This window comes from Eimeria maxima, genomic scaffold, assembly GCF_000499605.1.
Source record: "Eimeria maxima Weybridge genomic scaffold, Emw_scaff483, whole genome shotgun sequence".
In the NCBI taxonomy this organism is placed as follows: Eukaryota; Apicomplexa; class Conoidasida; order Eucoccidiorida; family Eimeriidae; genus Eimeria; species Eimeria maxima.
Window position 1 is genome coordinate 10,001 of NW_013566541.1, and position 10,000 is coordinate 20,000.

The 10,000-nt window shown below is 49.8% G+C and overlaps 3 protein-coding genes across 3 annotated transcripts in view; 1 reads left to right on the forward strand and 2 right to left on the reverse strand.

Moving 5' to 3' along the window:
• The window catches only part of EMWEY_00034880 (hypothetical protein), a gene marked incomplete at both ends in the record, with an annotated part of 1,037 nt that extends 906 nt beyond the window's left edge, over window positions 1-131 (reverse strand). The window contains one exon of the mRNA XM_013481993.1: window positions 1-131. This exon is cut by the window's left edge and continues 635 nt beyond it. Within this exon, the coding sequence (XP_013337447.1) occupies window positions 1-131 (131 nt within the window).
• Window positions 132-4,473: 4,342 nt separating this feature from the next.
• On the reverse strand, window positions 4,474-5,167 carry EMWEY_00034890 (hypothetical protein; the record flags this gene model as incomplete). The annotated part of the gene is made up of 2 exons (XM_013481994.1): window positions 4,474-4,763; window positions 5,026-5,167. The coding sequence occupies 2 exons, from the start codon at window positions 5,165-5,167 to the stop codon at window positions 4,474-4,476; spliced, it is 432 nt and encodes a 143-aa protein (XP_013337448.1).
• Window positions 5,168-6,223: 1,056 nt separating this feature from the next.
• Window positions 6,224-9,662, forward strand: EMWEY_00034900 (hypothetical protein, conserved; the record flags this gene model as incomplete). Its single annotated transcript, XM_013481995.1, has 6 exons — window positions 6,224-6,399; window positions 7,018-7,275; window positions 7,499-7,630; window positions 7,851-8,070; window positions 8,478-8,921; window positions 9,276-9,662. 6 exons carry the CDS (start codon window positions 6,224-6,226, stop codon window positions 9,660-9,662), a joined length of 1,617 nt encoding a protein of 538 aa, XP_013337449.1.
• Between the last annotated feature and the right edge of the window lie 338 nt (window positions 9,663-10,000).

Sequence of the window (10,000 nt, forward strand, 5' to 3'; positions counted from 1 at the left end):
ACCCCTGCTGCTGCGGCTGCGGCCGCTGCTGCTGCTGCACCAGCAGCAGCAGCAGAACTGCTCCGCTCCCGCGAGGGCCTTTCCTTAGGGGTCCCCCCCGGAGGAGCATTGCCGTCATATTTGGCTTCCATTTCGATGCATTGGTTGCTGCTGCTGCTGCTGCTGCTGCTGCTGCTGCTGTTGTTGTTGTTGTTATTTCTTATACTGCTGCTGCTATTGCAGCAGCTGCTCCTGCTCTGCTGTTGTTGGACAACAGAGCAGGATCTTTGCTGCAGCACGAACTAGGAGACGATCCCGCGGGATCGATAGGGCCCCACACTCGCTGCAGCAAAAGAATGTGTCTCTTGGAGACGATCCCACAGGGTGCAGGAGACGATCCCACAGACGGGAGGAGACGATCCCCAGGGACGGGGGAGACGATCCCACAGTCCTTCTCTGCGGACTATCTGCGATACTATACGAAGTACAGAAGAGCACACCCATGCTCCTGCTGCTGCTGCTGCTGCGGCTGCTGCTGTTGCTGTTGCTTCTGCAGCGCCTGCTGCAGTTGCTGCTGCTGTTGCTGCTACGGCACAACCGGTGAGTTAGGGCGTGGGGTGACGGAGATATCTTAGCAAGAAGTCTAACGCAAAAGAAGGATTCCCTCGTTGTTGTTTACGGTCAATGTTTGCTGCTGCTGCTGCTGCTGCTGCAGCTGTTGCTGCTGCTGCTGCTGCTGCAACTGTTGGAAGGATGCGATCCTAACTGCCTCTGCAGTAACAAGCCCAGCGGTGTTTGTAGATCGACTGTCTGTACAGAACAAATATAAGGAAGTAAATGCTAAATATAGGGGTTTTTGCTGCTGCTGCTGCAGCAGCAGCAGCAAATGCTGCTGCTGCACTCGGGGTTGTGATCAGCAGTAGCAGGTACCCCTGCAACAGATCTTAAGACACACAAGCAGCAGCAGCAGCAATCCCTCATTAATATAGTAATAAGAAGGCATGCATATCCTCCCCACACATAAACTTGGCTTGGGGTACTGTGTTTGCTGCTGCTGCTGCTGCTGCTGCTGCTGCAGCTGCTGTTGTTGTTGCTGTTGGAGCGGCTGCAGCGGCTGCAGCGGCTGCTGCTGGTGCATGCCCCCGCAGCAGTAGAGGAGCGGTAAGACAAATGTAAGTAACTAATAATAGTATTATTTAATTAATTAAATAAAGAAAATATAAAAAGAAACAAACAAATACAGCAAAGACAGCGGCAGCAGCAACAGGGTGGTTTAGTGGTGTTGCTGCAGCAACCCCGCCAGCAGAGGTCTAGATACACCCAATGTTTATCTCTTTTTTCTTCTCTTTTTTCTTTTTTTTTTTATTGTTTATTCTTCTATTTTTATTTTTATATTGTATTTATGTTGTGGGGTAGAAGAAGCCCGGTGCTGCTGCTGCTGTTGCTGCTGTTCTTGTTGCTGGTGTTGCTGCTGATCGCCACCAGGGTGCTTGCGGGTCCTGTGGGCATTGCCCTGGCCATTTTTCTGCTGCTGTTGCTGTTGCTGCTGCTGTTGTTGTTGTTGTTGCTGCTGCTATTTATCATTTAGTATATATTGCATGCATTTATTTTGTATAAACGCATGCAGCAGCTGCTGCTTGCTAAGCAGTGGTGCAGCAGGCTGCGGTCGGTGGTTGTGGTTTGCTGGTGTTGTTGCTGCTGCTGCTGCGGGTTCTCCTGCTGCTGCTGCTGCTACTTCTCCTGCTGCTGCTTCTATTGCTGCTATTGTTGCATTTAATATGTGGGGTTTAGGGTTGTGGGCTGGAGAGTTGAGCCACTTTGCCAGCAGCAGCAGCAGCAGCAGCAGTCTGCTGCAGAGTGCATGCACTGCAAATCACTGGAGTTTTAGTAACAGTCCCGTGCTTTAGTGCAAACGCTGCTGCTGCTGCTTCTGCTGCTGCTACTAGCAGCAGCAGTAGCAGTGTGCTGCAGTGCATCCGCTGCTGCTCTTTATAACCCCTTTTCCCCTCACACAGTACATGACGGGCTAAGCCACCTACAAGGGGGGTCAGCACAGCTAGCTGCAGCTAGCTAACCGTTAGCTAGTTGGCTAGCTAGCTAGCTGCAGCTAGCTAGGTAACAGGTAGCTAGCTGTTGATACATATAAGCTATCTACTAGTTAACTGGTAGGGCAGAGAGACAGGATAAGAGGTAGTAAGGGGGGACAGAAAGGAGACAGAAAAGGAGACAGGAAGAGAGAAAAGGAGACAGTAAGGAGACAAAAAGGAGACAAAAAGGAGACAGCTAATAAGCAGCAAAGTTTATAGGCAAAAGGAGGCAAAGAGCAGCAAAGGAGACAGCAGCAAAAGAGGAGAGACAATATGTTTATTATTAAGGAGACAAAAAGTGTCTCCTTTTATATATTAAGGAGGGGACTGTCTCCTTATCCCTTATTCTCTATTTGCTGCACTATGTACAAGCTGCTGCTGCTGCTGCTGCTGCTGCTGCTCTTGCAGCTAAGGAGACACTATTAATATTAATGAGACAGTCTCTGTCTCCTTCCTGAGGAGACAATCATCGTGTGCTGCTGTTGCTCCTGCTGTTGCTCCTGCTGCTGCTGCTGCTGCTGCTGCTGCTATGAGCAGAGATGTGGGGAGAGAGGGCTTATTGAGGAGACAGAGATAGATAAATAGATAAGGAGACACTTATATAAGCAGATAAGGAGACAGATAAAAAAATAAGGAGACAGATAAGGAGAAAAGGAGACAGATAAGGAGAATAAGGAGACAAATAAGGTGATAAATATAAAGGAGAGACAGATACAGAGAAAAAGATAAATATATAAAAAGAGATAAAGAAAAGGAGACAAAAAAAGAGACAGAGAGATAAAGGGACACATATATATATATAAGTACATACATAATATTTATATGTATGTATATTTATATATTTATATATAAATATATAAATATATAAAAGGAGATAGAAAAAGAGACAGACAAAGATATAGAGAGAGAGGCTGAGCAGGAGACAAATAAGGAGACAGAGGAAGAGAAGACAAGGAGACAGATAAGGAGACACATAATACGATAGGCAGACACAAATTGTTGTCCCCTTTTGTTCCCTTCTCTATCTCTTTACTGTCCCCGAATTATCAGGGTTTAGGGTTTAGGGTTTAGGGTTTAGGGTTTAGGGCTTAGGGTGTAGGGTTTAGCTTCTAGTGTTAACGGCTTAGGAAGGAGTTTTTAGTGATTGGTGTTTAGGGTTTAGGGTTTAGTGTTTGTTGTTTGGATTTCAGTGTTTAGGGTTTAGGGTTCAGTGTTTAGGGTTTAGGGTTTAGGGTTTAGGGTTTAGTCTTTAGGGTTTAGTCTTTAGTGTTTAGGGTTTAGTCTTTATTATTTAGGTTTAGTGTTTGTGGTTTTCCGCTTAGGGTTTAGGGTCGAGGTTTCAATGTCTAGGGTTTAGGGTTTAGGGTTTAGGGTTTAGGGGTCTCGGTAGTGCGGTGACCTCAGGGTGTCTCCTTAGCGCAGCAGCAAGAGGAGACAGCAGCGGCAGGAAACAACTTTGCTGCTGCTGCAATATACAATTAGTATTTACTAACTCATATATGCATGCGTTTGAAGCAGCTGCTGCTGCTGTTGCTGCAGCAGCAGCAGCAGCTGCTGCTGCAGCACACAGCACACCGATCGAAGTCGGGCTGCAGCCGCAGAGTCTTTTATTTGTTTATTTATTTTTATATTTGTTTATTTATTTTTTATTTATTTAATTATATTTATTTATTTATTTAATTATTAATTTGTTTGTATTGTATAAGCCTATGTAAAAAGGAAGGGAAACTGTTAAATGTCTGCAAAGAAAGGAGACACCAGAGGCGACGCATGTCCAAAACCCTAAACCCTAAACCCTAACCCTAAACCCTAAACCCCAAACCCTAAACCCTAAACCCTAAACCCTCTCTGCGAGGGAGGTACACCTCACGTGTTTAGCCTCAAGAATATCCAAAGTCGTCAAGCGCCTGTATCCTTTCTAACAGCAGCAGCAGCAACAGCAGCAACAGCAACAGCAACAACAGCAGCAGGAGAAGCTTCTGCAGCAGCAGCAGCAGCTGCTGCTGCTGCTGCTGCTACACCAGATGTCCCTACCCCCAGTAGGGGGGCCCCTCGTCCGCCCTCCTATCGATGTGATGCGTGTGCAGCGTTTCCGTAGCCACACGGTATCCCAGTTCCGCAGCAGCAGCAGCAGCAGCAGCAGCAGCAGTAGCAGCAGCAGCAGCAACAATCGTTACCGTCGTTGTCAATCTTTATTCATAGAAGGAAGTCCTCTCTTTGCTGCTGTTGATACAAAAAAAGAAGAAAATAAACACAGCAGCAAATTGCTGCTGCATGCAAAGGCAGATGTCCGTATACATACACCACAATAAGATTTGCTGCTGCTGCTGCTGCTGCTGCTTCTCTTTCTTCTGTTGCTGCTGCTGCTGCTGCATGCTGCTTTCAACGACCCGAGCAACACAGCAACTCAAAGGGAGAGGGGAAACGAATCAGTTACTCGAGCTTCTAGTGCTGCTGCTGCTGCAGCTGCTGCTGCCGCTGCTGCTGCTGCCGTTGCCGCCGCTGCTGCTGCTGCCGCTGCTGCTGCTGCCGCTGTCGCTGCTGCTCTTCCTGCTGTTGGTCTTGCTGCTGCTGCTGCTCCAGATGACCCTTGTCTAGGGGTTAATGCTGCCGCTGCTATTGCTGCTGCTGCTGCTGCAACAACTACTGCTGCTGCTGCTGCAACTACATGGGCTGTGCTTGGACTCTTTTGTCTTGCTACACCAGGACTCATCACAGCAGCAGCAGCAGCAGCAGCAAGAGGGAGGAGACCCCTCTCTCTCAGCTCAAGTGGAGGCCCTCTCCTCTAAAGCGGCGGCCCTCCATAACCTATCCCTCTCACGTGTAAGCAACTCCAGCTAGCAGCAGCTGCTGCTGCAGCAGTAGCAGTAGCAGCAGCAGCAGTAGCAGCAGCAGCAGCATTATGCTTGTGTTGCTGCAAAAGTGCTGCCCCTGCACCCGAAACACTAAATGTGCGTACCTATCATGCTGCTCTGCTGCTGCTGCTGCTGCTGCCGCTGCTGCTGCTGCTGCCGCTGCTGCTGCTGCTGCTGCTGCTGTTGCTGCTGCTGCAGCTGGGGCCGCTGAGTGGAGTGAGCACAGAGTTGGAGGCGCTGCAGCATTTTATTGAAGACACATTGGCGGAGACAATCAGCAGCAACAAAAGAGACACTATATACAGAGGCAGCAGCAGAGGAGGAGACAGCAGCAAAGGAGACAGCAGCAAAGGGGGCAGCAGCACGAAAACACAGGCAAGAAACAGCACACACCCTAACTAGCTAGCTAGCTAGCTTGCTAGCCAGCTAGCTAGAGGTGGCAGCTAGCCAGCTAGCGCTAGTAGCTATCTGTCTAGCTGGCTAGCTAGAGATAGTGGTTAGCTGGCTAGCTAGCTGGCAAGCTAGGTGCCTTGGTTAGTGCGGTGTCTCCTTTTGTTGCGCAGGGTGTTGCTGCTGCTGCTGCTGCAGCAGCGGATGGGGCCCTCGCGCGGCTATCAGAGGCTGTGGGGAAGAGAAAGGAGACACTTGCTCCCCTTATAATAAGTCTGCAGTCCCTTCGTCACTCGGAGCCTTCTGCTGCTGCTGCTGCTGCTGCTGCAGCTGCAGCAGCAGCAGCAGTAGCAGGAGAAGAGACACTGCTGCTGCGTAAGGAGACAAAAGAGACACCTAGTTATAGATATAGAAAGGAGACACAAACAGCAGAGAGAGACAAAAAAGAGACAGTAAAATTGCCTGCTGCATTTGCTGCTGCTGCTACTACGAGCGTTGCTGTTGCTGCTGCTGCTATTGCTGCTTGCTGCTGCAGAGGGCGATGACGAAGTCCATCTGCGTCCTCCGTTGTCCTGGACAAGACAGACCCTCTTTCCGTAAACCCTAAACCCTAAACCCTAAACCCTTGCTGTCTCCTTTCGTGCGCTTCCTCCTAGTTGTGGAAAGAGGAAGGAATAGACAAAGAGGAACGAAGGAGACATACAGGCAATAACTGCTGCTGCTGCTGCTGCTGCTGCTGCTGTGAGCAGACACCTTCTCCGTGCTTCGCCATGGCAGCGCGTTGCTTATAATTCTATGCGTCATCCCCCTCCATTAACAAGGTGTTTTTCTACTGCAGCAGCAACAGCAGCAGCAGCAGCAGCAGTTGCTGCTGCTACTGCTGCTGCTCAAGAGAATAAAGATGCCCCTGTTATGCAGCGGCTGCAGTGCACAGATCCCTTTGAGGAAGACGTGCGTAAGCTAGGGTTTGATCCCCCCCCTAAGCCCACCACCACCAGCAGCAGCAGCAGCAACAGCAACAGCAACAGTAGCAGGAGTAACAGCAGCAGCAGCAGCAGCAATAAGAATAAATGTCTTATGCACTCCGGGTGTAACTGCAGCACCCCAAGAGGAGATATCTGCTGCTGCTGCTGCAGCACTGCTGCTGGCGTCAGCAGCATCTTCCCTACTGAACCCTCCTGCAGCGGGGTGTCTCTATCGGGGGCTGTAGAGTGCAGCAGCACGGATTCTGCTGCTGCTGCTGCTGCTGCTGCTGCAACTGCTGCTACTACGAGCGGCAGCAACACAGAGGAGCAGCAGCTCCCCTCCCCACACACTAGCGAGGCTTCCTCCATTGATGCTGCTCTCTGCAGCAGCAGCAGCAGCAGCAGCAGACCCCACAGAGACACTCAGACAATAGATAGGGCATCAACAAAGGCACTGATGCGTCTTGCTGCTATATCTAAGAGAGCAGCACAGGCAGCAAGAGCAGCAGCAGCAGCAGCAAATAGGAGATCTATAGGTGCAACAGGAAGATTCCCTCGTCCCTCTACAGCATCTGCTGCTAATAGATCTGCATGCAACATATATAATATAGATTTGTCTCCAAGAGAGGCTGCTGCTGCTGCTGCTGCAGCAGCAGCAACAGTAGCAGCAAGAGCAGGAGACTCCCCAAGGAATCATTGCTGCAGGCCGCACTCTGCAGTCCCTCTCGGTTGTCCATGCAGATTGAATACAGCAACAGCAGCAGCAGGGGGACCAGGAGGAGCAGCAACAATAGCAGAAGTTGCAGAAGCAGCATCAAAAGCATGCGGTCCCCCTGAGGTTCCTGCATCTATGCAGCAGCAGCAGCAGCAGCATTTGGTGCGGCAGCAAATGCTGCAGCAACTGCAGCAAAACTTAGATCATGATGAACCCCCTGTAGATGCCATCATTAGTTTATGTAACAAAGATCGTCTTGAGCGCCAACTCATTCCTTGCTTCAGGTCTCCTGCTGCTGCTGCTGCTGCTGCTGCTGTTGCTGCTGCTGCTGCTGCTGTTGTTGTGCGGTGGTTTGGTGCTGCTGGTGTCATTCGCTGTGCTGCTAGATAAGCAGCACTTCTGCTACATCTGCAGCTGCTGCTGTAGCTGTTGTTGTTGCTGCTGCTGTTATATTTTCTGTTCCTGCTGCTGTTGCTTCTGCCTTTGCTGCTGCTGCTGCTGCTGCAGAGAGATCCGTGCAGCAATGCGTTTGTTGCTGCACGGGGAAGGGGCAGAGAGAGCGATGCTAGGGGAGGCACTTGTGCTGTCTCTTACCTCTGCTGTCTCTATTATAGATAATGAGCTTGCTGCTTACCACAGGTACACCTCCTGCTGCTGCTGCTGCTGCTGTTGCTGTTGCTGTTGCTGCTGCTGTTGCTGCTGCTTCTGATTCGTTGGGTTTTGCTGCTGTTTTCTGCTGCTGCTGCTGGGCTTCCAACTGCTTCTGTTTCCTTCCATGATGAGAATACTGCTGCTGCTGTTGTTGCTGCTGGTGTTGCTGCTGTTGCTGCTGCTGTTGCTGCTGTTGCTGCTGTTGCAGATATGTGAGGGATTTAGAGACAGCCTTAGCTCGATGGAAGGATAGAGAGATAGAGCTGCAGCAGCTGCTGCAGCACCAGCAGCAACTGCAGCAAATAGTAGCTAGTCATCAACGATTAAGAGACGAAGACAAAAAACATTACGAAGAAATCATCAAAAATCTTCATGATAGAATTGATGAGCTGCAGCAAGAAATTGCTAGACTTGAGCCTGAAGACGAGGTAAACCCTAAACCCTAAACCCTAAACCCTAAACCCTAAACCCTAAACCCTAAATGGTAAATTCTCAACACCAATAGATAAGGTAGTTCACCATCTTCATGATAGAATTGATGAATTGCAGCAAGAAATTGCTAGACTTGAGCCTGAAGACGAGGTAAACCCTAAACCCTAAACCCTAAACCCTAAACCCTAAACCCTAAACCCTAAATGGTAAATGGTAAATGATAGATGGTAAATAGTAGATAAGAAGATAGTTAATAATCTCGCGGATAAAATTGATGAATTGCAACAAGAAATTGCTAAGCTGGAGCTACAGGATGAGGTAAACCCTAAACCCTAAACCCTAAACCCTACAACGTTATGGGTGTCTACATTTTGTCTGTATATTGTCTTGCCTCCTGCTGCAGCTAGTTGCGGAGACACGGGATCGTCACGGGGAGTTGCTGCAGCTGCTGCAGGGTAGAGCAGCAGAGCATGCAGTGCAAGGAGAATTGCTGCAGCAAGGGAGGCTGCTGCTGCAGCAAATAACCACAGGGGTGCTGCCAATGGAGTCTCTTAGAGACAAAGAGAGAGGAAGAGTATACGAGACCAAGGAGGGCGAACTCTGCTTCAGGTACCAGCAGCAGCAGCAGCAGCAGCAGCAGGAGCAGCGTGCAACACCTGCAGCAGCAGCAGCAGCAGCAGAAGCATTGACAGTAGATGACAGCAGCAGCAGCAACAAATGTGGCACGATGAACAGCAGCAGTAGCCATAGCAGTAGCACCATCACCAGCAGCAACAGCAGCAGCAGCAGCAGCAGCAGCAGCTGTCTCCTTTTGTGCTGCAGGCCTTATGATGTAAAGGAGAGAGGGGTATTAGCAACTGCTGCCTCTATTAGTGGTGTCCCTGAGGAGACAGAGGAGGAAGAAGAGGAGGAAGAAAAGGAGACAAATAAAGGAATAAATAAACAAATATATAAACAAATAAAAAAGGAGACAATAAAAGAAATAAAAAAGGAGACAAAAGGAGACACTTCTGCTGCACCTGTGCTGCTGCTGCTGCACCCAAGACTACGACTCGCTCTAGCTAGAGAAACTACTATTTCGCATGTCAGCTGCTGCTGCTGCTGCTTCTGCTGCTGCCTTTGCTGCTGCTGCTACTGTTACTGCTGTTGCTGCTGCTGCCAGAGGGAATGTGTACGTGGTGGGGTTGTGGGGTTGCTGCAGGGTCCCCCTCCTGGTCTGTCCCTGGAGGAGATAGTTGCTGTAGCTGCAGCAGCATATAAGGCGAAGGCAGCATCGGATGCAGCAGCAGCAGCAGCAGCAGCAGCACCAGGGCAGCAGCAGAAGCAAATAAGATTGTCTCTTGTGGAGACACTAGAGGATATTCTTACCCTCAGCAGACCAACACAAAAAGAAGTACAGCATACACTAGCTAGTATTACATATACTCTGCTGCTGCTGCAGAGGGACCAGGAGCAGCAGCAGCAGCAACTGCAGCAACAACTGCAACAGCAGCCACAGCAGCAGCAGCATCAACAGCAGCAGCAGCAGCAGCAGAACGATTCTCCCGAGTTTTTTACTTTGAGGAGGGCAGTGCGCTTCGGCAGGTAAGGACAGAGAAGCAGCAGCAGCAACAACAACAACAACAACAGCAGCAGCAACAGCAACAGCAGCAGCAGCTGTCTTGGCAGCGCAGCATGTGTCTTTGTTAGAGCAGCAGCTGCTGCCACATCATATTTATCTGTTGCTGCTGCTGCTGTTGCAGCAGCAGCAGAAGGTAGAGTCCAAGAGACCAACATGTATCATTGTGTGTCACTGTTGCTGCTGCTGCTGTTGCTGTTGTTGCTGCTGTTGCTGCTGTTGCTGCTGCTGCTGCTGTTGCTGCTGCAGGTTTTTAGGTGTATGCCCTGTGTATCGGTATTTGCCTCCTCCTTGTCTAAATGTTTTTC